Genomic DNA, 27011 nt, shown 5'->3' with positions numbered 1-27011 from the left:
CCCCTACCCCCTACTGTGGTCTCTGTGTTTCTGGTTGCCTCCAATGCCTGTGTTAAAATGCAAGGCATCCATAAGGCACATGTCCTCCTGACCCAGTGCTGTAGTTATGATGATGCATAAAATAAATCATGGCAATTACTGAGGCAGTCTCAAGCACTTAGTAACTCATGCAGTTGCTTCTTGAAACATGACTGCACTGAAGAAAGGATCATTAGTTATTTCCCTGGAGTACTTGGATATTGTAACCCTCTCCACAGGGTTCTATTAAGGAGTTAAGACCTGGTCATCTGTTCATACATCTCATTTTGTCTTTGTGTTACTCAAATGCTCTGATAGATGGTGAATTCCAGACTGTGTGTCTTCTTCACCCACAGCATCTCCTTATCTATCAAAGTTCTGGTCAAGTAGCAAATGGCCAATCACGTGGGAAGGAAGAACCCAGCAAAGACAAAGTAAACACGTTTAAGAAGTAATTTCTGGAAGAACTTAGGAGAGAAGGCGAATTTATGAGATATATGACATAAAAATTCAGTTATACATGGAAAGGATGTAGTGTCAAAAGCATTATGAATTGTTTAAAGCTAAGATAGTCAGGAAGGAATCAAAGCTAGAAATGGGGGAAGGGAAGCCAGAATCAGAGATATGTGAGAGTTTCAGTACTCCTTGGGTGGTGTAATAGGTGTTGGCAGTGTCTAATTGTCTGTGGTATGCAGTCTGGAAGTAATGGGATGTGATGAGAGAAAAAGAATGGCACCAGAAGATACATGTCAATATACAGCCCTCAGTGGAGCCTTTGTTGGCTGAAGAAGTCACTATGCATACAGTATGATATCAGAACCTGGTAACTGGCATCATGGAGTGTCTCTCCCTATAGGCAACACCAGCTTTCTCAGGATGAGATACTTTGAGGAAGGAGAAAGGGGAATGTCCCAGGGAGATTATTTGGGAACCTGGTGTCAATGCTTCTCCTCATGGTGAATTTAATGGAAGTGAGAAGAAGCCCTATGTAGGCATGGTAGTAGCTGAAGAGGAGCTAGAGAAGGGCATCAGGGAAGTACAGTGAAGGCCCAGTGGCCGATGGATGGGCTGAGACTTTATGGATGGGACTGCCAGTAAAGCAACATGGTTTGAGGGGTTTCTCTAAAGACAGTTGTCCTCTACCGTGAGGAGAAGGGAAGGCTCTGTCAGGCAGATACGCTAAGTATGTTAGGTGCTGATAATATCAGAGCCTGGCAAAACATGCAGCAGCCTGGTTAAGGGTAGATCAGATGTGCGTGTTTTGGAGGCGGCAACATCCCTCAGAAGGGTGGAGCAGATGGCTGGAGGCGGTAACTGCTCCAGCGCCAGCGCGATGTGCTGCTGCATGTCTGGCAGCCTCCATGCTGGCAGCAAGGCTTTTCCCTCCAGTGCTGTTGTGAATGGTCTTCTGGTGCAGGGGGTATGACATCAGTTTGAGGTATGCTGTTATTGTAAGGTTTCATGGTCTCAACTGAGGCTAATCCCAGCAAAATGTTCAATATTTGATCTACTTCCTATAATTTCTTCCTATTCTGATGGTAGATCTGGTTAAATCTCCCCATGCAAAAATAACACTCTGGATTAGTTCTGTCAACTTTTTGCAGAAGAGACAGTGAAATCTGGACTATGCCAGAGTTCTGCACGTGTTCCTCCACAAAGGAACCGTTCCCTGCGGAGGAGGTCACACAAGGAGGCAGATGAGTGTTTACTCAAGATGCCTTGCATCTCATTGCAGATACAATGTGATTTACTAGTTGCCATGGTAACAATGCTTTTTTCATTCCATAACTTGAATAAATGTTGAGGTTGCCCTTGATATAACTAACTTAACTCTCTTCTAAAGCTGGGCACACTTGTATTATCTAAGGAAAGAAGAGAGGAGACTCCCAACATTCCTACTGAAATAAATTTAGAACATGTAGGCACATAACAAGCAGATACATGATTCCATCAGGCACAAAATAAGGAGTTTAAATTAATAATTAATAAAAAGTTTAAATTAATATGCTATTTTTTAAAATTATAAAATAAAAAGAAATATAAAATATTGCTTCATATTGCGGTGTCATACATTTTTCTGTAATTTGTATTGTTTGTGGCACTTTGGTTTTCTTCAGTACATGAAAACTTATTTAATAATTTTATAGTATTTTCATTATATTAGTATGCAAGAAAACACTTTTCTTCTTCCTTGTAATCTTGCAATAAAATTTCTTTATTTCTTGGCTGCTGTAACATCTAGTTCTGAATTAATTATTGCGGACAAGAGTTGATTGTTAACCTGCTCCTTCCCACCTCCCTTATTCTTTTATGTTTTCCTTTTGGTAAATGTGGACAAAAAACATTGTACCAAAAAAAACCAAACAAAAAAATGGATCCTTTAATTTGCTCCTGTGCATGTAACATTAGTAAAAACATTCTATACAGAAGCAGCCGGTTTTTTTCATTTCTGTAGTTATTATTGACATCAGTGAGCATTTTATCTTGCATAATAAATGGAGAATCAAATCTCTGGCTATTAGGTGGAAGGAATGAGTTTTATTTTTCCTTCTAATTCCTTTTTCCTTTTTTTTTTTTTTTTTTTTTTAGCTTTATTGCATGCTCTACACATTTCTGTCTACTTAGGATCCGTTATCAAGTCTGTGAGTGATTAGTGGCTTATCTATGTTTGAATGATTTAGATTCATGAATTAATTAGCAAGAAAAGAACCATTAGAAAGCATTAGTAAAAAGGCTGGTGATTTCAGGCTATTCAGAGAATTAGAAATGTCATCCCAACCCAAGAAAATTGTAGCCATCGTGATTCATGCTTTCCTCAAAAGAAATCTCTGTATTATGTCTAACTTAGTTGAAAACAATCATCAAACCACAGGATATAAATTCTACTTTGTGATGAGTGCTATTGGTCTAGAAGTTAAATTGTTTTGATTTTAAACATTAGCTTTGGATTTATTTTTTTTTTTACTCCTTTACTCAATGCTTCTTCACACTTGCAGTTAAATGTCAGTGCATTTGAGAGAGTTTGAGTCTGGAGCTCTTGAGAGTGAGCTTGAGCTTTATAGAGTACTCTCAGTTTTAGAGAACCTTTTTCTTAAGCCGTTTATGAGGTCAGAACCAGTTCCTGACCTTTGCTGAGAACTCTTTTTTGAAAAATTATCTGCATCCTTCCTTTAGCATAACACTTCAACAAAAAGATATATGCCTCACAGTGATAAGTGTAATGAGCAGCAATAGGCAAGTTTTAACCTTCTTAGTTTGGAATTGTGGCTTATAATAGGAATAGTGTACAAATTAAATTTAACTTTATTTTTATTGGAAGGATGCATTGGCAGCATTGAGAGGTATTATGGACATAAGAGACAAAGATTTCTCTAAGAAGACAGTAAGGGGATAAGTGAGGTTTTTTTAATCATATTTTGCTATTCACCTAGTATAAATTGGAGTGAAAGACAAAGAAAGGCATCATTGGTCTTGTCTGACTTAGAAGTTGTATGTGTTCAGAACTGGTAATTAGAGCAGTATAAGGCTGACAGTGTCGGGTATTTACTGCCATCTCTCTTGCATTCCTTCAGGAGACCTTATTTATCCCTGTTTCCATTATAAAGGTTGTAAGGCCTTGGTACACCTGTGTACTAATATTCACCTTACCAACGTGAATATTAGTCTACATTAATAAATTAAATCTACTAATGTTAGTGAGCTGTGCTCTGCAGTTCGCATTCTTGAGTGAAAACTGTATGGGGACTACCAGAGAAGTCAAGTTCCAGCCCTATGAGATGTTAATCAAATTGTTATCTATTTCCCCTCATATGCCATTAATTTCTAGAATTTCACCCATTTGATATTAGGGTTATACTCAAGTCTAATTTCTGTATATCTACACAACTCATTTTTCTTTCCCTGAGCCATATGTAAATAGTAATATATGGTATCAGTCCTAGGGTATCCAGGTTAAATCTGCAGTCCTTCTTGAAGCCTTGGCACTCCTCCCCCCTTCCTGACTGAAACATAAGTCCTGCAGTTTTTATCTCATTTCCCTCATGCTCTTCACTGCAGCTAAAGCTTGAACCACTGCCACTGACATCACTGGAAATCTCCCCCAGAGAGCTGGAGGATTAAACTATTGTTTCATCTACATTAATTCTATTCTATTCTATTCTATTCTATTCTATTCTATTCTATTCTATTCTATTCTATTCTATTCTATTCTATTCTATTCTATTCTATTCTATTCTATTCTATTCTATTCTATTCTATTCTATTCTATTCTATTCTATTCTATTCTATTCTATTCCATTCCATTCCATTCCATTCCATTCCATTCCATTCCATTCCATTCCATTCCATTCCATTCCATTCCATTCCATTCCATTCCATTCCATTCCATTCCATTCCATTCCATTCCATTCCATTCCATTCCTGATACTTGCATCTGGCCTTTGAGTTTTTTGTCCTGAAGAAAACCTTACATTCTTGGGAGGAAAACAGTTCTAATTCTGGTGAAAATAATACAGTTGCAAAACTCTCTTAGGGCAGAAATACAAATTCATTTTTCCTGACACTTACCTTGGGACCTGGACCTCCAGGCCTGTTGAGCTCCTGTGTGGCAGGGGATGCAGAAGCCCTGACAGCCTGTGGTGGGCAGTATATGCAGGCAGTGGGGAAAGCCTGGCTGGCTCCTTTCTGTTCAAACTGACATGTTCTAGCACATTTTCAGTTGTACTGAATTAATATTTTTTCAGTGAAAAAAGAAAGTTTAATTGGGAAATTTCCAACCAGCTCCATACCTCACCACATTAATTGCAAGGCCACTGGAAGGGAGGGTTGGCATCTGCCCCTTTTGGTCTACAGTCATGTTAATTTGCCCTGGTGTGATTCAAGTTTTTCTACAAATTCAAATGCTCTAAGCCTGAAATTCTTCCATATACTGACGTTTTTTCAAGTAAATGCTGTCCTGCCAGCTGTGAGAGAATGATAGCAATATTAATACCATCATCCCATTTTTTTCCAGCTCTCTTCACTCCCTTTTCCTTTCTTTCTTCCCCTCTGTTTTTGTTCGGTTGCAGAGAGAAGACCTCCTCAGTTGTCCTTGCCAAGGTGGTAGCTCTGTCAGGCTGTCAAATTTACCCACTAATATCCATGAAGAGTGTAAGCTCCATGAAAAGGAAAACTGAAATGTACAGCCTTCAGTTGTTGTGAAAAGGCATTTTTCAGTAACTGACAAAGAATTGTGGAGTGCTAAGGTTATGATAACATTACGTCGGTGGTTATGACACCAGTAATGGCTTTCTTCATACTATTTTAGAAAGTATGCCCTTTTTCCTGTGTTGCTTCCTTTCATTAAAGCCCAATCCTTAAAGTGTTCTCACCTTAATTAAATTGGGGTGTGAAGAATTTGGACTCCATTTAAGACATTTCTTGCATGTCCAAACAGCTGTGCTGCAGCTCAGCACAATCAAAGTGTGCAATAGGGATTCCTGTTTTTAGTCATGGATTTTATGCTTCTGTTATTTTCCAAGAGGGGTTTTTTAAACTGTGAACCTTCTGGTGGTTGGACTTCATCTAAAAGGCCTTTTCCAACACAATTCTATGAAAAGCTTCATGAGGTTCCTCCTTTTTTTACTTCTTTGGCTATTCTTTAATTGCACAAACCTTTTTCATATTTTGAAGTGGCCTGCAAAATGAATCCCCCCGCCCTGCTTGTAGTTGTACCACTGCTTGGGAACACCGTGCAACTGAGTTTTTCATTTTTTTTCCCCTTAGGACCTGACTTCAGCCCTTTGGCTCACTTAAGGACTCGCATTTAGCAATGCCCTATTCCCATGAGCGGTTTCTTTCTTCTTACTAATAGAGAAAGCAGAATAATCCTACTCTCAGCAGTTTTGGGATTACAGGCAAAAATTGTGTTCCTTGATGTATGACTGTGTAGGGATATTAATCTTTTCCCTGATGCCTGTTGTCTGTCATCTCTGTCTTAGCAGTGCTGTCCTTTTGACCCCTCTACAAGGATAACTTGCTATTAACGTTGCCTTTGCCGCGGATGCTCGGTATGCAGATGACAGCACCAACAGTTTTTCTAAAAGGGCTTGTTCTGTGCATTATCAGTCACGGTATTCAAAACTGCCTTCAGCAACAAAGGATTTTGATTTCCCCCCCCCTCCCATGTTGTGGCTCGTGCCCATTTTATCACCATTTGTGTAGCTGATAAATTCAGAGGTTGTGTTGAGCTGAATGTTGTGCATCTGTGGGAATGATAGTGTGAGATAGTGTAAGACCACTAGGAGGTTTTGGTACAATTTCTGGGTGATTTTTCCTAAAGGGAGGTTGTGGTCAAATATTTAGAGTGTTTTATGGTTTTACAGACTGGTCAGAAGTCACTGAAGCAGTCACCAAAACAAAATCACTGTGTGAGGCATTTTAAAGTCATTAATCGATTTCTACCAGTATACTGTGCGTAGGCCAGTTTTATGAAAGGATTTAACATCTGCAGCTGAAAACAAAAATATAACAGAGAACTGGGGAAAAGATCATGACCTCAGAAAAAATAATAAAATGCAATAATTATATCCTATGAGTTGTATTTTGTAATGAAATAACACAGCCTTATGTACCATTTTTTTCATACTTAATATGACAAACTTCTGTTGATGGTCCTGCAGTCCTGTAAGGTAATTTTTCCCTCGATATTTGGAAAAAGTGCTGATCTTGCAACTACAAAACAGGCAGTCCCATTGAAAACATTTCATCTTTTGATATTTTAAATTGAGGTAGGGTAGTAACTATTTTTTATTTTCATCTTTCTAAAATAAGGAGAGCGTAACCATTGCAGAAAAAATACTGGCCTCCTCCTTATATAGTGGTGTGGCATTGTGCTGGTGACTTTGAAAGCTTTTTTCCTGTGGTAGTTGAAAGTGAATCAAACATCTTAATACAGATTTTGATCTCTCTTGAAACCCTGTGAAATGCAGTAACATATTCTGAGATGGATTATCCACAGAGATCAGAGATATTGTCATCCATCTTCATGTTAATTGTGATCTGTTCACTTCCAATTTTTTTGTCAAATGAAGGGGAATAGCCTGTGAAGAGTAGAGTAATTTTTGTACACGTTTGTACTTTGGTGACTTTAGATTTAATTTTGTGGTTTCCACAATAACAGATTCCAGGAGGAAACACAGTGAAGTGTAAGAAGGTGATCATCTTTAGTCTTGATAGAAGCTGTCTGAAAGCTTATCTTAGATCTATTAACAGAATGTGTTTCATTGTGTTTCTTTTTTTTTTCCCCTTTCTTTTATGTTTGCACTATAAATGTGCCTATATTTTATAGCCAGGACTCACCTCATTGTCTATTATTAACCAGCAAATGTCTCACATTGTAAGACTTCATTTTGCATTGCATCTAGGAGTTGCATCTTTTCTGTTTATTCTGAAAGTTTATTCTGTGTCAGCTTAGGTAATTTGATATGAAAAATGCAGCCAGCATTGTTCAGAAACAGCTAAGAATGAGGTATGGGGTAAATATTGTTTTTATATGTTTAAAAAAAATTTTAAAAAATTTTGAAAAATTTGGCAGTAGTTCTCTGAAAAGCTCTCATGCCCTTATTACTCTGAGGTAGGATCTGAAATCCCTTTGGAGATTTTTTTGTCATCTTCATAAATATTTACTCAAAAATGACCTGAGTTAGAGGCCAAAAAGTGCAGTTTGTACAAACTTTGTACAGAGTTTCTAGAGCTCTGGAGGTTAACATTTGGAGGCTCTGGAAGCTCCAAGCATGCTTCAGCCTGAGCTGTGAAGGGTTTTCTGCACAGCTGTAGCTCCTGGTTGTTACAACCAGAATGTGCTTGTAGGATGTAAAGAACCAGGAGAGAGATTTATCTCTGTGACTTTGGGTGTGTCCAACCTAGTCCTAGGTGGGCAGGTTTGGGAACCTCAGTGCCCACTGCAGAGGCCTTTTGTCTTAGCTTGGACCCAGTCTCAAAGCTAAGTCCCAACATATGCTGAACAAGGAAGAGGTGTAGAAATGGAGCAGGGCAGAGTAAAAAAAAAAGGAAAATAGTTTTATTCAAAGGAAATACATTAGATAATACAAAGGTTACCAGTCAGAGTTTCTAATTTTTTTGTACTTGACTTTTCTGTCTTCTTCATGTTCTTGTAATTCTTCTTTTGCATGGATTATGTACACCAGAGATATTATAATATCCAAGCAAAAAGACACCTGCCCAGCAAAAAAATCAGTCTTTGGAAATGAGGATCTTGTTATTTTATGGCTTTTGTCAGGCTCTGTCACCAATTTGAGAACTTCCCCTGCATTGCAGTTGAAGCTTCTCTGCATTTGTTCTTCTGACCCCACTTCCTGACTGTACTCTTAGGTTTCACACTGCTTACATGGATATATTCCTGTGTGCACCAGGAAGCTCCTTAGGTTCATTGAGGGGAACAGTCTCCTTTTCAGAACACAAACAGCCCTGGGAATCTTCTACGTACGCCTTTTCCCGAACCTCTCAAGGGCATGACCTGGCACCAGCATCAAAAGACATAGAGGCAGAAGTGATTGACATTATCTGATTGTGTTGAGTCAGTTTTACCAAATTATGCTAGGAAAACAAAATGTTCCTGCCCTCCATAACTTCTAGAAGAGGCAATTTCTTTGTTATTTAATGTGACTTTGAAGCCTGTGTAAAGTTTGCCTTGTTGTATGTTGCCCAAAGAAAATTCCCTTTGCCTTTGCTTAGTTATTTGGCAGCAGGAAAAGTCTGTCTGTGCACTGGATTTTCCATGCTCCATTAAATTTATAGGTGTTTTATAGGTTATCTCTTATTTCCTGTATTTTTTTTTTTTACCCACTGAAACTGGCAGTGTGTGATCTGTCTGGATCTGTATTGGCTGGGCTAGCTCCGTGTCTGACCCCTTTTTAAAAAAAGCAGGTGAAGAGATGTTGGACAAAAGTTCTGTCCTTGGGAAGTGCATAGTTTGCATTGTTGGTTAGGGATGCTCCAACATAACAGGCACTTCAGTAATGAGTAACATAGATACAGAACTTAATGTTTGCACACTTGTCCTGTCCTGGAGAAATTATGTGAAAATGGATTTTCTTTTCAGTGAAGCAGGCTTCTGAATATACTGTTTGTTGCAGAGCATAATGTTTTGGGTTTTTTTCTGTTGGAAAGTAGAGCAGGTTTTAAATGCTATTTCTATCAGTGGAGGTTTCTCACAGGAAGAGAGGAGGCAGTGCATTCTGGGTGTTGGATCTTCTTTTAATTAATTAAAAGGCCAAACTCAGGAATTCAAGAAACACAGAAATATCCCTGATTCCAAAGTTATCCGTTGCTTTGGCCAGAGATTGGGTTCTTCCCTGCCAATTGCAAATAAACCAGAAAACTAATGTCTCCCATAAGGAAGCCACCCCACTGTGGCTGTTTTCAATAATCCCATGGGTTCCTTCTGCTTCCTTCTTCCTGTGTGCTAATTCAGGGGGTCATTTTCCTGCTCATGCAAAGTGTAACTCATAAGTTGAGGCCCACTAAGCAAGGCCTTCCAGCTGTTTCACTCCTATAAGCATATAAATATTTATACCACCCCAGGGTTCCTCTCATGCTGAAAATAAAGGTAGCACTTGTCTGCTATTAAAATATATTACCCAGGAGATAAATGGCTTACCTCAGTATTAGGAAGATGGATGAGAGGAGTGGAAAATTTGCTGTAATATTGCTTGGAAGATTCACTGAGTCCAGAGAACCTTGCTATTTACTTGAAACTCCTGATGGGAACTGACACTGAGGTTGATAGTGCTGTGTTTAGCTATCAAGAGATGATTAATTAAAAGAGGTAATAAATGTGAAATATAGTGGTTGACGCATGCAGAACTAGCTAAATTTCCTTGTGATGGGTAACGTGCACCATGGATTGATTATAACATCCTAACAGGATGTCAGTGGTGCTTTTGAAGGTACAGATGAGACAAGGAGAGTGTGCAAAAGGCCACATGTAGAGGGAGATGGCAGTATTGATCCTCTACCCCTTCCTATCCCACTTCAACTCCAAATGTATTCTAATCAAGGCTGCTGGGAGTAATTTCTTACCCACTGCACTGGAGCAAAGTAAATATCAGATAGGCAGAGTGGGGGGCTCAAAATCCAGGTGCCAATGTGGCATCACCCACTAGCGAACTGGGATTCTATGGTGGCTTCTCTGCCCTGATTCCTCTGCCTGGCCATAATATGAGAGACGGTGATGCCGTGCCTCTGTGCCCCTGCATGGCCAGCACAGGTTGCAAGGGCTGTGTGAAGGTCTGGGAAACTGCTGGAAGGCTTCATTGTTAATTGGAAGTGTGATGAGGACGTCTCTTGAGTCAGTCTGCTGACCTTCAGATGCTCTGCTAGGGTGCTGCTTTGCCCTTCAGTACACACTGCTGGCACTTGGGGGCCTCTTGCAGCCTCCTTCTCATCTGTCACGGGATTTAGACGGAGCATGCTGAGAGCAGCTCGGTTTTCTTCCAGCAAGAATTATTTCACGGGCCATTCCAGATTCTGATAAATTAAGCGTGCCGTGATGTTTTAGAGTAATATCCGTATTGAAATCGGAACTTGTGAAAATATGTGGGACTTGCCTTTGTGCTTTGCTTTGTTCAGGTTAATTGTTGTGGCTCGTTGTATCATTAAAGGGCCTGACTGAACACAAAAACATGTCATGTTAAAGTGGAGATTTAATGAAATAGCAATTCTTCCCTTAAAGTGAGATTGTTTTTGATATAAGATAGCAAAATTTAGAAATTATCTATTCCTCTCCTTTTTTGGAGGGGAAATATTTATTATAGGGAATGAAAATCCAGCTTGAACCCAATTGGCCTTAGTTTTGCCCAATTTTTGTCTTACCTGATAAAATAGATTGATTTTTCTCTTCTTTGAAATTGCTAAAAGAGGCAAGGACAAGAGGAAGAGCCCTGTGAAAATCTTACCACTGGGGCACTTCAGGCTGTAAATTTGCAAGCACCTACTCCAAAGGTTTTTTTTGAAAATATCTCTGCCTAGTGAGATGCTGAAGGGGAAACACCATCTTCCACACCAGCCATTGTTAATGTCCTTTCAGTATGAGAGAGCTTTCGCCCTCCCAGTGCTCCCTGTTGACTTGCTGCCAGCTGCTCATGTATGTAATGTATATGGGTGTGCTTAAAATCCATTTCCATCCATGAGGAAATAGATGGCTTGTACAAATACAGCACCATACATCACATACATTCTCCATATGTCCTGCAGTTTGGAATGTCAGTGAACACAGGGAAATGAGGATTGCGGCTATTTTAGAGGATGGAAATGCCAGAGAAGAGACAGAGAAATGGAGCGATTTATTTGTTTGGATAAATCTCCCTTTTACTGAACTGCTTTAATGCTGTGCCTGTTTCTTTTTCTTCCTCTCCTTCTCTTTTGCTGCTTCTTTCATTGCAGTTTTTCAAATGTGTAGGCAACACAAAACCACGGCCAGTGAAATGGAAGATTACAATTATGCATCAGTATTCCTGTAACGCGGCTGCTCAGCAATGTCTCCTGGGAGCGTTACAATGAATATCTGACATTAATTGGCTCAGTACCTGTATGTCTGACCTTGCAGAAATTTAATAGATCAATTCTACATGTTCTTTACTGATAAACAAAACTTCTCCAGGGCAGGGGTTGCATCTTTGGGCATGCCTGCACCACAGTGACAACCAGAAATAGCATTCATGAGGTCTTAGAATAAAAAATAAAATAATAGAAAGAGGAATCATACAGTGGTTTCTCTCCCTTGTTTTGCCTAGGTAGGTCTGTTCCTCAGCAATTTTTCATTCAAAGTCCTTTTCACTGCTGGATACGGTACACTTGATGCACAAATGCCGTTTTCTCTTCTTTGAGTGGTACATGTGTGGCCTTCATGTGTGCGTTTGTCATACTGAAGAATATAACTAAACCGGGTCAGAATTAGGGGAACAGCACCTACTGGGCTGCACTGGCATTGAAACAGCTGCCTCTTTTGTGTGGCTCACTCTCCGGTGACTGAATCTGCCGGGAGGATCTCGCAGGGGGCTGCGTGCCGCTCTTCGGCAGCCGCCGTGTTTCAATGCGCCCTGCTCAGTCAGCAGCAAGCCCTCATCTCCCGCACTGCTCAGTCAGCTGGCTTGGGCTGCGCTGGGGATGTGGGCTGCGTGTGCACAAATGGATGATGGTTCAGCTCCCTTCAGCTTCAGGGAACGGGGAGGGAGAAAGTCGGAGTACAAACCGCAGCTTGGCCAAGATTCCCGCACACGGCAGTCACTGGGCTGAACTTTCTGTGGGGGTGTTTGTTTCTCAAGTTAAAAAGTTGCTGAGAAGAAGGGAGATCAGTACATGGAGTATTTTAGTAGATGCTCAGAGGCACACGTTACATGCCTGCCCCACTCTTTTCATTGCCTTTATTGAAGTACAGGAGAGAAGCTTTACAGGAGGTGTATTCTGCCTCTCTATTACTGGCGTGCTCGGGAGCGCTCGCCGCTTTCAGACTATTGTTACCTGTCCCCTGCTTTGTTTGACTGTCTGGGAATTAAACGAGCCATCACCTTGGGGACTCGGAAACCCGCATATTCAAAGCCCCCCTCCCACCGGCTTCTGTAAATTAAAATCCAGCACACGGAGCCCAGTGCCGCTCACAAAGGGAGCCCGTTCCGGGGTGCACAGAGCCCCCTCCCCAGCTTAGGCCCCCCGGGCGGCGGGATGGCAGCCCCAGCCCCGAGCCCTGCGGGCACTGACCGCGCTCTCTGTGTCTCTCCCCTGCGCACGGAAGGCGGACGATGGAGGCGGCGGCGAGCGGGCTCGGGAGGCGGCCGGCGCGGCGCTGGTGCTGCGGAAGGTGTGGTCACGCAGCCCGGCCCCCGAGCGGCGCGGGAGGTAAGGCTTCCGCGGCTCCGGGCGTGCGGGGCTGGGCCGGCCGGGCCGGGCTCGGCGGCGGCGGGCGGGGCGGCGGCGGCGGCCCGCGGCCCCGGCAGGGCGATGGCCCCCGCGGGGGGAGCTTAGCGGCCGGGCGGCGGCGCGCAGGGAGCGGGGAGCCATGGGCAGCGGCAGGGTGCGGGTGCCCGAGGCGCTGGCCGGCCGCGGCGGGGAGCGGCCGCTGCCCACCTTCGACGTGCCTTACTTCAAGTACATCGACGAGGAGGACGAGGAGGATGAGTGGAGCAGCCGCTCGCAGTCCTCCACCGAGGATGACTCCGGGGACTCTCTGCTTTCTGACAGATACGTGGTGGTGTCGGGGACGCCGGAGAAGATTTTGGAGCATCTCCTCAGCGACCTGCACCTGGAAGCCGCGCAGGACAAAGAGACGGGTAAGGAGCGAGCCTGGCGGGGAGGCGGCGGTGGCCGGGGATGGGGAGAGGTGCCGGTGCCGGTGCCGGCAGGGCGGAGCGGCGCGGGGATCGCTCCCGGACACTCCCGGCCGAAAGGCGCTGCCAGCCGGGCGTGCAGCCGGGGCGGTGCGGGGAGGAATCCCCGAACGTGGAGCGGCAGCCGGGAGGTGTCGGAGCGGCACCGGCCCCGGGGCAGGAGCGCCGGCCGTAGCGGAGCCGCTCGGCAGCAACTTGAAGAGGGTTCCCCTCGGCTTTGGCTGCCGCCGGGGTAGCGCAGGCTGCGGCGGGCTTTGTACAGCACCTCTCTCTGCAGACAGGGCTGCCAGCCCTCGTAGCCTGCAGCTGCTCCTGTACCCATCCGGATGCTTGCAGCGCACCTCACCTCCTGGTCAGCTACTCGTTTTGCCACCACCTCAGCACTTTGGCACGTCTGTTTCACAAAAATGGCTTATAAATTTCCTCATAGCCCAGAGCACACCGTATCGCCCAGTGCTCTACTTGTTTGTCTTCTACCAGAGATATTTCATTCCAGCCTAGGGCAATTTTATATGAATCAGGCTACTTGACATGCAGTTTAATTTCCAGCTGGATCTCTTGGCTATATACACAGCTTGCTGTCACCAAGAGCTCGTGAAGTAGTTTATCACAAGTGCCTGTAACCTGCAATTCATAGATACTTTTAATGGAAGAAGCCAGGCTGGTGAGACTTTTGGCGGTCCTGACTGCTGAAGAGTGGTAGGTGGCTGCCAGAGCCATCCCCAATAGGGTCATCCCCAATAGGGTTAAAACGCATACTCCTGATGCCTGTATATATCTTTCTCTACAAATGAGATTACTGAGAATAAACACACTTTAATCCCTTTAAATGTCTTAAAATATAAATAACATCTGTGATTCCCAGGGGAATATCTCAGAACAAGTCATTAGTTTAATGTGGGACAATAGGCATGCTCCTAGTGCTGATGTGTCAATGCCCCAAAGAAACACAGTGTCTGTCAGTGATATTATTACAGTGTTCCTAGTGCTGCTTTTGTCTGCCTAGACATTAATATTTAGTGCAGAGAGAGGCTATGGTTGTTTTCCTTCCACAGATGCATTAGGCTAGTTATGGGTGTAATTTACTTGAACCAGTTCATAGGCAATGTAGTGAGGATCCTTCCTTGGCCTTTTAAGGTCAAATATTGGATCCAGAATAAGTTTTCTCATTAATGTTTGTCACACAGATTTGGGAACATCAGCTGCCAGACTTTATATTCTGCTTCATCTTATTTTATAAGCTCACAATCTTGCTGGAAAACAATGATACTTTCAGTAGTGATAGGTATTATACTTTGGTGTTTGTAAATACAAAGCACTCCTTATGTAAAACGTTAGATGCTGTATACATCCTCCCATGTACCACCTTTTTTTTTTTAAATCTCTTTGCTCTCTCTCCCTCACATCACAGAGAGGCTGTTCCTAAGCCTGGTCTTTTTGTTCCACAGAGGGTCTGGTAAACTGTCCTCAAAGCAAATGTTAAACCACTAGGTACTTGGTTGTTAGCAGATGGTAAAGTATTTAAAGGTTGATTAGCTTCCCCTCACCTCTGCCTTATCCTAACTCCTTTGGAAAGAAACAATTAGGCTCTGCCCTGTAGCCAGGGTTAACTGGATCCCGGGGACAGAACAAAGTAGCTGTGCCTTCAGTTTTTTGCCATCACAAAGATGTGTGCTAAACCTTGCCCAGCAGCCTTCCACTCCCCCAGGGTAGTTCCTACAGTTCCTATAGTTCCATTTTCTTCTGATTTTATCAATCTGGTAATACAGAACTTAATCAAAATGAAAGACTTTAGGAGTTGTGTTTCCCACTGGTTTATGAGGGGGTGCCCCATAATGTGTTTTACCAGCTTGTTCTGCAGACTCAGTTGCCTTTGGCATGAGGAAGTATGGGATGTTGACTGTGCATATGTACAGCTTTGTGTGTGTACCTGAAGGCATCCTTCTGCCGTTTGGGTGCTTGGGTTTTGTATTTTTTTCTAGTTCCAATCTGGCCCATCTCAGAGAATGATCGAGTTGCAGAGCCCCGCAGGCTTGTGTTTTAGCAGGCATAGCTTCGCAGAACATGAAAGGATGATGTTGTACCCAGCTGCTGCTCCTGCTGTCTGTTTGTCAGTTCCAGGATGACTCCATGGCCTCTTGCTTTCCCTGCAGCCCCCAATGCAGTTTCCTTATTTGTGTCTGTAAAGAACATGAGAAAGGGCTGTTCTTACATTCGGTGGTGCACAGGGAGCTGTTGTTTTGTTTGACCCTTTGTACTGCTTCCCAAGGAGGGATGCTCTGCATGTTTTCATTCCCACCCTTTTATATACCAAATCATAACTACAGCCCTCTGTGGTTGTTAACAGATATCTGCTATCCCGGGGCTGGCGTGGTCATGGAACACTGCCTTTTATAAACCCCGGTGTGGCTGAATGATGTGCCATGAATTGCTCCCAGCCATTCTCCATTTTCTAGCCCAAGTCAGCAGACACTGCTTGCACCCGAGAGCGTAAAGCAACTTTTGGGGCTGGTATGGAAAATTTTTACTTGTGTCCAGCCCAGTCTCAAAGGCTTCCTTCAGCTGCTGTTAAACCTGCAGCAAAACACCTTAAGCACTCAACTTAATAAACTCTGCTGTAATAAGCAGGTGGGGACCCAATCTGAAGAGTTATCTTGGTGCCAGTGACATAAAAGAACACTGTTTTAGCAACTGAGGATGCCTGAAGAGGACCTGCAATCTGCAAAGCTAGACTAGTCTATTGCTCTGGTGACTTCCATAGGCAGGATGTCTGGAAAGCCTGAGGTTTGCAAGACTCTTTAGGCTTAACTTAGGAACTGTTTAATGACAGGGATTTTTGTGATGACTGTGTCAGGGAGTATAGGTGAGTTCTTGGGACATCACCTTAAATTTGGGCTTCCCACTAGGAAAGGCTTGCCAGCCTTCCATCTCAAAGGGAGGAAGTTTTCATCTCGCTGAGGTGCTGTAAACTGTGAGGTACCAATCCCCAAGAAGACTGTTCCTGTTTCCTACCATGGGATGGATGAAAATTTTAAATTTCTGTAACAAGGAGCTTTTCTGAATCGTCTCAAAGGTGGCTGGAATCACTGGGGAATGTCTGCTGAGGGTGCATTGTAGAGTGCAATTTGAGGTTTTAAGAACTGAATAGAGAGATACGCTTCCAATATGTCAGCATCTAGGCGGAAGACGCAAGACACGCCTCCTGGGCTAATCCTCTTCAAGAGTGGGGATTTGGACAAGTAATCTCCAAGAGGCCAAATTTTAGTATCTCAGGATCTCTAATTCTTTCCCATTGACTAGACCATTTATTTCAGAATATTGTTCTTTTATGTAAAGTCTTTATTTCTTGGATGTTAGCAGCATTTCCTTCTCTAGATATTATCCTGATGTCATCTTTGGAGTTTCCTCCAGCTGGTCTCTGTTCAAACATACTGTCTTGCTTTGTGATGGTTACATTCAACATTTGGCAGCCTCTGGAATGACGTAGTGATCATCACATCCATTGCTACAGGAGGATGCCTGGATCCTCAGACCATTTCCTTCAGGCCATTGGGTCACTTCTCTCAGGCAGCTTAATCAGAACATTGCTGAAGCAGAACATAATCTCCCCCATTACATCTGCTGACACCACATGTCTTTTACCTCCCTACCATGGGATTCATTTTAGGGAATGAATAGAGAAGAGATTCATTTCTGAAGGCCTTTTAGAGTAAGAGGCAGAGGGAAAGTGATCTGGAGAAAGGAAATAAATGTGGAATGGTACGACTTGGATCAACATGGTGGTGTCAGTATTAAATAATGTATCTTTGTAGTGGACTGGGTGAAAGGGATTGTGACACGGGGGAGGCATGACAGTTTTGTTAGACTGTTGCAGAAGCTGGGTTGGCAAATGATGAAGGACCTGGAAAAAGATTAAAGGGGCAGAAAAAGTGGACGAATCCTCATGACATAGCTTAAAGAGAGGCAGAAAAGTGTAAGTATGATCTGGACTACTTTGTAGTAGGAAGAGAAAGGAGTAAAGACCTTTGTACCATGCTATGTCACCTTATCTGGGACTGTGCACAGTCCTTGGATTGGTGGTAACTCTCCCCTGTCACAGAGAAGCAGTTTGACCTTTAGGATTGTAACATGCCACCTCAGAGGGGCCTTCAGACCATGTCTATTTGTCCTAGAAGTCCTGTGCAGTAAGAGTTACTTTTGTTTAGCACATTCTGTTTCTACACTTCACCAATGACACTGCTGTGCTTTTGGGCAGTGGCACCCTCTGCAGAACTGTACAAGACCTTGGAGGAGAATGGTACAATCTGGCATGAACTGACTGTAGTCAGCTGCTAAATGAAGTTGTGAAAAAGGGATACAGTTCTGCCTTTTCTAGATTGTCTTTTCTTTAATAAATATTCCAAGAAAAAGAGGTCTGGTTGCTTTTTGATATTTTTTTTCTTAGTAATGAAGGAGGTTATTAGGTTTTTTTGCTCACTGTGCTTTTCACTGATGATTAAAAGGTGTTGAAAAATGTACTCCTGTGACTGCCACACAGTCAGTGTAAGTGTGTCTGATGCATGTGGACTGATGTCAACGAGAATAAATACCTGCCCAACACGCTGTGATACTACCTTCCAGGCTTTAGGATGGAGAGAATAAATGCCTGCTAACCCTTCCTCTTAAGAGTCCTTCATAATGAAATGTTGTCAGTCATAATTTTGAGGGATTTTGTAAACTTTTCTCTGAAAATTTGGTAAAATAAGTGGACTAAATGCATATTACTGCCATGCCCATAGGAGGGGAATAAGAGTTTAAGAAAGCACATCAGTGTAAGAATAACAGAAACGTTAAAAAATATGAATATATATCAGTGTTCAATATGAGAGAACCTGGGGAGGCTCATGCAGACGACCATTGCTTTATGCAGTGTATGTGAGTCTAAGCTATCTCCAAATTAGACTGTCAGTAGAAGTAGGTTTAGAATAAATCAATAAAATGAATAGTAACAAATCACCAGGATCAGATGTTACTCCCCGAAGACTTCCAAAGGAACTCTGATATGAAATTGCTGAACTGCTAACAGTGGTGTGTAATCTATCATATAAAGCAGCTTGAGTGGCAGAGGAAGGTGGAAAATGTGATACCAATTAAAAGAAATAGTTCTATTTGGGGAACATCTAAGTAATAAGGTTGTCATTTTATCAATACATTATTCTAGCATGAACTGCTGCTGTAGTCAAAAGCAGCAGCTCAGCCTTTCCCAGCCACTGGTACCCGTGTGCTGATACAGTAAGTCGTGTGATTCTGTAGCCCACCAAAGTAGGGAGCTGGTCCTAGTTGATACTAACCTAGGAAATACTGAATTTTTATGGATGACTAAACTAACCTACTAAACTTACTAAATTAAGATGGATAAGTCTCTTGATACACTTAATCTGTCAGTGACACAAAGTTTGCCGCCCTGACTCAGGGAGAGGGTGGCAGGGAGTGAGAGGTGTGCAGGTGAGGACAGCAGGAGAGAAGGACTGGTGTCTTTAGCAGTTGGACTTGCTTGCAGGAGTATGACTAAATGCAAAATTTCAGCATGAAGTTATGAATTTCTGCTGGGAAATTGGGTGGCAGTAGGGTACATGCAGAAGGAAGAAATTCATACAGAAACAATACTGAGAAGCAGGAAATGTGGGGGGTATTTTTTGCAGACAATTCAGATCTTGTGCGTCCTGTAGAGCTGTTAAAGGTTTGAAAGAGCATGAGTCTATAAATGATCTGGTGTGCCTGTATCTTATACTCATGTTTTCAAAATGCTTTTGATAAAGTCCCTTGCCAAAAATCCTGAAAGAAATTTAAAGATTGTTTTGATCAGGAATGAGATGTTTTTCAGGACTGATGATTACTTAGAGAGGAAACCAAAGGTAGGAATAAATTGTGTTTAAAATGGGGAGAATTCATTATTGAAGACTGGGTTCTGCTGAGTGTGGGATGAAATCTGAGGTAACAGCATGTTCTGGTATTATTAAATGGTTGAGGGTCCCCTGATAAATAAAACCATAGTTTCACCTTTTGTGGCTATGAAAAATTCTATTCCTGTACACCCTATTATCCCCACATCTGACTGTCTGAGCTGCTGTGTTCCATCAGGAAGCCAATCCAACTCAAAATTAGTCTCATGAAGATGGTAAGAATGAGGCAGTGTAGGGGTGGGAAAATAAGTTGGGAGCAGCCTGGAACCAGCCCTATGGCTGCAGAAAGATGAAAGGAATAAAAAACTGTGTGACTGCATGATAAAATTGCAGATGGGATCCAAGTTTGAAAAATGCAAAGTAATGTGTTTTTTCTACCATGAAGAAGAGAAAATTCTTATTATACATATTCAGCAGGGTGCTGACTTGACTATTATCATGCAGAAAATAGGTCTATGGAGGTAGTGGGGATAGTTCTTGGAAATTTTTGATCAGCATTGGTCAAAAAGGCAAGTGGTATTTAGGCTAATTAGGAAAAAAGCCAAGCAAGAGCTATAGTTATACCATTGTGTAACTGTGAAATAAGGAATGTAAAATGTGATTCCTTCTTCTTCCCCAGCTCAGGTTGAAAATTGCAGTAAAGGGCATCAAGGGTGATTAGAATTATAGATTAAATACATCTAAGAGTAAATAGTCTAGGTCTGGTTATTGTAGGAAGGCAACTTTGGTAAAGGAGGTATATGGTGATCTACAGGACTATTAATAGTGTGGGGAAGGTGAGATAGTTCATTGTTTCTCATAATGAGGCAAGTGTTTTGCCACACAGTGAAATTATTTGATTTATAACTAATAAAGAGAAGTGGGTTTCTGGTATAATGCACAGCTAAACTGTGAAATTCATTGTTGTGAGTATTCTGTGGAAGCCAAAATTTGGAAGGGTTTAAAAACAAACTAGGTGAAATCCTGGCAAAAACTCCATCACTGCAGTGATGTCAATAGAACTTCCCATTTGGAAAGTCTACAGTGCCTGTTGCTGGAAGATAGGAGGGTGTGTCTGAGAATGATAACTGTGTATTTATCTTTCTCTGAGTTATTTTTTTATTCTGTTGGGCATCCTCGGTCAAAGTTCTGGTTCTTTTTATGGGGATCTTTGCTCTGACCCAGCATCTTGCATGCAACATGTTGCAGTTTGGAAAGAATTAATCAGAATCTAAGATTATAATAAGATAGGTGGGACAACTGAGTGAGTTGTCAGTTCAGCTGGCAGCAGAGTGGCAGCAGCATTTTCTGCTGAATGGCTTTGCAAATGGCATGGTGGCAGCTGAAGCTGGGCCAAGAGAAGCAGTAGCTTTGGGTAGCATGAAGCTGGGACCAAGGCTGCCAGCAGCCACAGTGAAGGTCTGACATCCTCTAGCTGTGCACCTGTACATTGCCATGCTATCCCATCTCCTCTGCTGTACTTGGCTTGACCTCGTGCCAAGCAGATTTAGGTATCCTCATAGGAAATAATTTTTTCCCCCTTTTGATAGGATTATTTTCTGTCAGAGCAGTGAGCTGAATCAGTTTGCAGAAGGAGTAGCATGTCTGGGATTCACTACAGGCAGACAGTGTGTCACATGCCACGGTGCTGAAGATAATGGGACATGCCAATGAGGGGAATATGTCTAAGATGCTCCCTTGTGTCAGCAGCTCAGACAGTTTTTTCTGAGGAATGAGGACTTGGAGCCTGAAAAGGGTTTATTTGCACTTGGGCACTAAAACTTGTTTGGGCAAACTTTTGGAAAGGCAGAGTCTGGGAATGCTGCTCCTGAATTGTCCCACCATTGTATCCAGTGACTGGGAAACTAGAATCAACATGGGGAATGATAAACACTCTTATTCTTGATCAGTACTCTCTTTGTAGATACAGATGGTATTTTTTCAGTTCATTACTGCAAATACTTTTATGTTGTGGGTACACTTAGCAAGTCAGACCCTTTCAGGGAGAGAAAGTAACTGAGGTAGCCATCAGAAAAATACATGGTTTCAGTGTGCCCAGGAGCACTTTGTGCACTGCAGGAACCTAAATACATTATTTTTGTGCTAAATGCAAGAATACCTGGTAGAGCCTCAAGTGTTTAATGTTCTGTGTTCGAGTCAAATTTACAGAAGAAAAAGCTACCCATTGTATATGACAGCCAATTGGATCATAGTATTCTCAGTTTCTCAGGCTTTTTCCTGTAATTCAGTTATTCATTATTGCCAGTTGTCGCCTTTTGCTATGTGAGAAAGTGATAAGGAGCTGTCATGAAAGCCTAGTGTGAAACCATTTATTATGAAGATGTGCACTGTAGACAATATCAGGGTTTTTGATGATCTTAGTTGTTTAAGCAGAAAAGAATTGGGAAGTGTAGGTCTATCAGGAGTACATTTTTAGAGGTAAAAGTAATTTTCTTTTGACAGTGGGAAAGGCTTTTAAGTCAGAAAAGGCAGAAAATGTTCATTTGTTGTACTGCAAAATAAGCTTGGGTGATATAAGCATTTTGATGAGGTACCTGGAAGATATGATATTATGACTGGGAATTTGGTAAGGTTGCTGGAAATGTAGCCCCAAAGATATTTAATCAGTTATTTGTAACATCCCTTTTGTCTTCATAACATTCAAAGTCTAGGTGCTATAATTATCAAATCAGTGGAGTAAGTATTATATATATATTATAATTATTTATCATCATATATATATATAAATATATATTATGCATTAAGTAGCTGAGATCATAAAGAGACATGTTTGTATATTTGAAGAGAATTCTACTTTTTCCAGGATAGTTTTGATAATTCCTTAATGTCTGGTGGTGCTAAGCCAAGAAGTGTATGGAAGGGATAAAAATTCTTGTATTTTAGTGGTAAAAAGAATAGCAGATGTTGCTTCTTAGTTTTTACCTTAGTCCTTAGATTAGAATCCTTTTCTAATCACTTGAGTGTGGCTGGGTCAGTGTCAAATGTAGCAGAAATATCTCGTGTTCCCAGGTCAGAAGGTTTGAACAGAGGGCCACAAAGTCGCAGGGGAAAACTGAGCCACTGCACAGGGGTCACGCCAAAGAAATCTCTCTCATCAAGAGACCTGTCATCCTAGATATACACCAACCACTTAGGCTGACTCCCTGTCTGGCTCAAATGCTACACAGGAGGTTAGGTCAGTTCCACAGCTGCAGGTCTGGAGATGAAGCAGGCCAGGTATCTTCTGTTGCAACTAATGTCATAGTCTAGTGAGCCATAAGAACACCAAAACAAAAACAAGTCAACATCAGCTTAGCAAAAAATCATAGGCAAATTCTGAAATTAATCAAAACCGTGGTATCACTTGCTGACTTCTGTCTACTAGAGATCCATTCCTCTGCAGAAATTTATCAAACCACCAAGAACATGAAGGGAGAGGATAACCTCTACTACAGAGATGACACGGCTTTCTAAATCCTCTCAGCCCCCAGATACAGCCCTGCTTCCTGTTTTCCCAGAATGTGGCTTACTGAAGCTGACTATAAAATATGTACAATTATCTAAAAAGTGCTGTTTGTAGTAGATGAAAAGTGGGGCCTGATTTTTAAGAGACTAGAGTAAGAGGAATAGCAACAGATGGTGTGTGGGCTGGCAGGTCAGTTAGCTGTGAGAGTAGGAACTGGAACTGTAAAAATGAAATATCAGTGTTGCTGCTTCTTGTAAAGTGTCCACACATCCTGTTCATTCAGCAGGAGCCACAGACCACCTTGTCCTTCAGGAACACCAAACATGGGGCCCTTCACCACAGGCCCCTCATTTATCGTTCTCACCGCTTAGTGTTGTACTCCTTTTCTTCCTTCTTAAGGGTTTTTACTATCAAACCCTGGTCTGCAAGTTGTTGAAAAGCTGGGCACTGTCATCCGGGTGCTCTTCTTCGATCACGTGGAGATTCCCCAGCTGCTGACCTGAGCAGGCATTTGTACACTAATGGCTCCTGTGTTGCTATTAGCACTTACTGCAATGGTTGTTGAGTTGGAACCTTGTTCTCAGGATACAGCAAAGCATTCCTTCCCAAAGGCAGAATATGCAATGATATAAAAGTCAGAGATGGTGCTCTGAAATTCAGATTTTCAGATTTTCAGATTTTTTTTTTTTTTTTTTTTGAGAAAAGCTTTTACGGAATGGGGAAACTTTTATGTAAGAACGTTGAAAAGATTAAACTGTATCTTGACGTGCTTGCTATATCTCTGAGTCCAAGAACACAGTTCATGCACTGTCTTCAGAGCTTGGATTCCAGTGTTTCCAGTGCTCCAAGTTGCTCAGATACAATGATTTTTTTGTGAGATTAACATTTTCTGAGGAATATAAAGAGCGCCTTCATTCCCCGCCTACAGGGTGGAAGGATGGATTCACTGCAGACCTGTGCTTTGAGGTTGTGTATTAAGAATCTGAAAGAAATCTGTTCTTCAAAGCGGCTTTTTTCCCTCTTGTGAACTAAATTTACTCTCATGCTGTTAATTCCTCCTTCCCCCGCAATCCTTCTTAACATGCCCCAAGTTCAAACAGTTTCACAGTACTATGGAAGTAGCAGCCTTGGTCTTTTTGTGAGCAAGAGTGGGTCTGGTTTTGGCTATAGCCAAACTACAGTTATTGTTACTTTACCAAGCTCCCTGTCATGCTCCCATGCTGATGGTTGTGCAATGTACTGATGCAGTCCTTTTCTTTCCCTCTGTGCTGCTTTCTGTAAATCCCTGGGCTCAGAGGTCACCCGGGGAGATTAAGAACAAAAAGCCACAACCCAAGACCTATTTGTGAACCATTAATTGGTATAGATTTCTTCCTATTTCCCAATGGGCTTTTTGCGGGCTCTTAAGACCTCCCTTAATAGCTGGGAACCCTGGGCTGCATTACAGCCGCTGCTTGCTGTGTAGCTGAATAAACTCAATTGCTTGAGAAAGTCTGGGGTGTTGGCAAACTGGTGCCAGCTCACTCTGGATTACCAGGTGCAGCAGAGCCAGGCTCTGCCCTGCCCTAACAGTGGCTGCTGCCTTCTCTAGCATGTCCAAGGGAAAGGGAGAATAAGAGCAGATGAGACAGCAGCTGCTAAAGGCCAGATTTGCTGTGTGCTGGAAGAGGTAGGCAGGGTGTTCTGCTGTGGTTTGTGATGTTTTGCTAGGTTTTGATTTTAGTGGGCAAGGGAGAAGATTGGCTGTTGGATGTAGAAATAGATGGTCATAGTAAGAATACTTCTGTGAGAGAGGAGGGACCTGTCTAAAAAGGAGATAATGGAGCAGAATGCACTGAGCATAAATTCCCAAGCTCTGTGCATTAGCTGCAATTGGTAAGCTCATAATGCAGGCTTAAAATTGCTGTTGCTTTTTTTAGAGGGAAAGGTTTGATCCAATTTGGTATTACTTGGGGTGTATAACCCCTTTTACGAGAGTCTGTGTAGTTGGCATTGGAGACAGTCCTGCTTTTTTTTAGTCAATTTTGATCCTTTCAAAGATTAAAATAGGAGTAGAATTACAGCACTTTGACAGCCAAAGGTTTTTCATGAGATGTCAGTTACCCTCATGGAGTATAGATGGCACTGACAGAAAGAGCTTTTCAGAATAGCATCAGTTACTGCAATAAAATACATTACTTGTCCCATCTTTTAGAGCAGGTGAAAAATACTGATGTGAGCTGTAGCAGCTCACACTACTATCTCCCAAGCCAGGCTGTGATCATAAGATGACCTTGTCTTAGTTCAGAAAAGCTTGTGAGGTCCTTCTAAAACCAAGATTGTACTCTCTCTCTCATGTGAAAATGTGATGGCTGCAAGGACACTGAGTGCAAAAACATTAATTTTGAGGTGAGGGTTTGGGGAGAATAGATGAATGTAAATAAAGTGGCAGCACTGATGCACCTAATTTTGATGGAAACTAAAAATAAAAAACTTTGGTTTTCTTGCAATGGCATTTGGCATGAATTGGAATTTTATTCCTTTGCTTGAACTTGAGTTTTGATGGAGATATAAACTGCCAGAATGAGAGATGTAATCATGGAGAAATCATGCTGTCTGACTTGGGACTGCTGGAAGCTTTTATACCTCACATTTTATTGCTTTTCATTTTTTTCCTTTTTCCCTTTTTCTACACCCTGCATCCTCCTTCTGCCATTATCCCTCCACCTTTCACGCCCACAATGCTCTGCCAATTCCACAAGCTGCCTTTCTTTAACCCCCTTCACATCCATTTCTTGGAATTTAGGGCTAGTTGACCTCTCTGTAGGAATCACTGCAGTTAAAACCAGAAAGCCAGATCCTGGTTTTGTTCTTTCCCAGCCATGAATTCAGAGTCCCGGCATCAATACAATAATGAAACCCTTGTTGAATTGCATTCCCTGCCCCATAGGAGCCTTGTCCATGGGATTTTGTTTGTTGATACTGTTAGTAACATCATGGGGGATGCACAGCCACAAGCTGGAAGCAAACAAACGACAGTGAAAAACAACCACAAACAAATAGCATTTGTCAGATCCCTATTGTCAAAGGGTTTTCATTCAAAGCCTTAAAGCAGCAGTGGCCATGTAGCATTGCCCCAAAGTAAAAACCACCAAATGGGAAAATGTAAACATTTTGCCTATTAAGGTGACTACAGCTTCTCCTCTGACTGTCTGTAGATGATCACTGTCCCTGTGGCTGTAGAGTTAACTCTGTAACAGGCAGGTGGAAAATTTCCATCCTGGTATATGCCATCAAGCAGTGGCAGGGAGGCTCCAACAGGATGAGTTGGCAATTCGGCACAAGCATGCATCCCACTTTCCTCAAAATGCCTCCTCACTTCCACTTCAGCTGCGGGCTCCTCACTGTCCTCTCCCCTGGATGTCACTGGAGCAGGGCCAGAGAAGCAAAGGGACACTGCCTGTTCCCTCCTTGCTCTCCATGGGGCTCCTAGGCCACAGCAGCTTGTGAACACCTTGGAGGCTCCATCAGGCTGCTGATGGGCACAGAGCCCTTCCCCAGGGCAGTGTGACACCCTGGGGAGCCACTGCCATCATGGGACCTCCCAGGTTTGCTGTGGGCAGAAGCCCCAAAGCACACACAAGATTTTTGGAATGTGACCAGTTGGGAAACTGGCTCATGTTGGACAAGCAATGTCTAAACCTGTAGGGAAGCTGAAACTGGCCTTCTCCCATTGCAAAGGAGGCACTTTCCTGAGGTGTGTGTAGTATCACTGGCTTGAGGGAAATCTTGTTACAGTCTCCAGCATGATGGCTGATCTCTCCAGCAAATATGTCATGGGCTGCTTGTGCAGCTTATGTAAATACTTTGAGCAGGTTTTTTTCTTTGATGTGTGAGTACAGATCATGATATTATTAATGAGAATATAATCTCCCTTCTGGGATGAGGGTTTTGACATGCAAATGGGCCATAGGACATTTGATGTTACATCACAGTTTAACAGATAGGAAATTTGTTCAGGGAGTCAAGGTTAGTAAGATGTAATTTGGGAAGTTACAACTATGTTCTTGATTACAAAGAACAATAAATATTTGATACAACTTTTCTAAAAGCATCTGGAAAACATGAAAATGCCATCAGCTTTGCAAGAAACTGCTGTACTGGGTTTTCTTGACAAATGGAGAAGATTCGGATCTTGCTGCAGTGTATGATCGGAGTGTATGGTCATGTAGGTCCAGGATGAGG

At 42.4% G+C, this 27011-nt stretch overlaps 1 protein-coding gene across 2 annotated transcripts in view; it reads left to right on the top strand.

The window, feature by feature from the left end:
* Positions 1–27011, top strand: part of RAPGEF5 (Rap guanine nucleotide exchange factor 5) — a 157471-nt gene that overhangs the window by 80383 nt on the left and 50077 nt on the right. The window contains exons 10-11 of one of the 2 annotated variants that reach the window (XM_058831236.1): positions 12809–12912; positions 13255–13343. In XM_058831236.1, coding sequence (XP_058687219.1) covers positions 12809–12912; positions 13255–13343 — 193 coding nt within the window. The remainder of the gene's footprint in view (positions 1–12808; positions 12913–13254; positions 13344–27011) is intronic. The other variant, XM_058831238.1, reaches the window with a different exon arrangement.

The sequence above is a fragment of the Poecile atricapillus genome, chromosome 2 (genome assembly GCF_030490865.1).
Source record: "Poecile atricapillus isolate bPoeAtr1 chromosome 2, bPoeAtr1.hap1, whole genome shotgun sequence".
Lineage (NCBI taxonomy): Eukaryota > Metazoa > Chordata > Aves > Passeriformes > Paridae > Poecile > Poecile atricapillus.
Note: the sequence above shows the minus strand (reverse complement) of the source record. Positions and strands in the feature narration are given on the sequence as shown.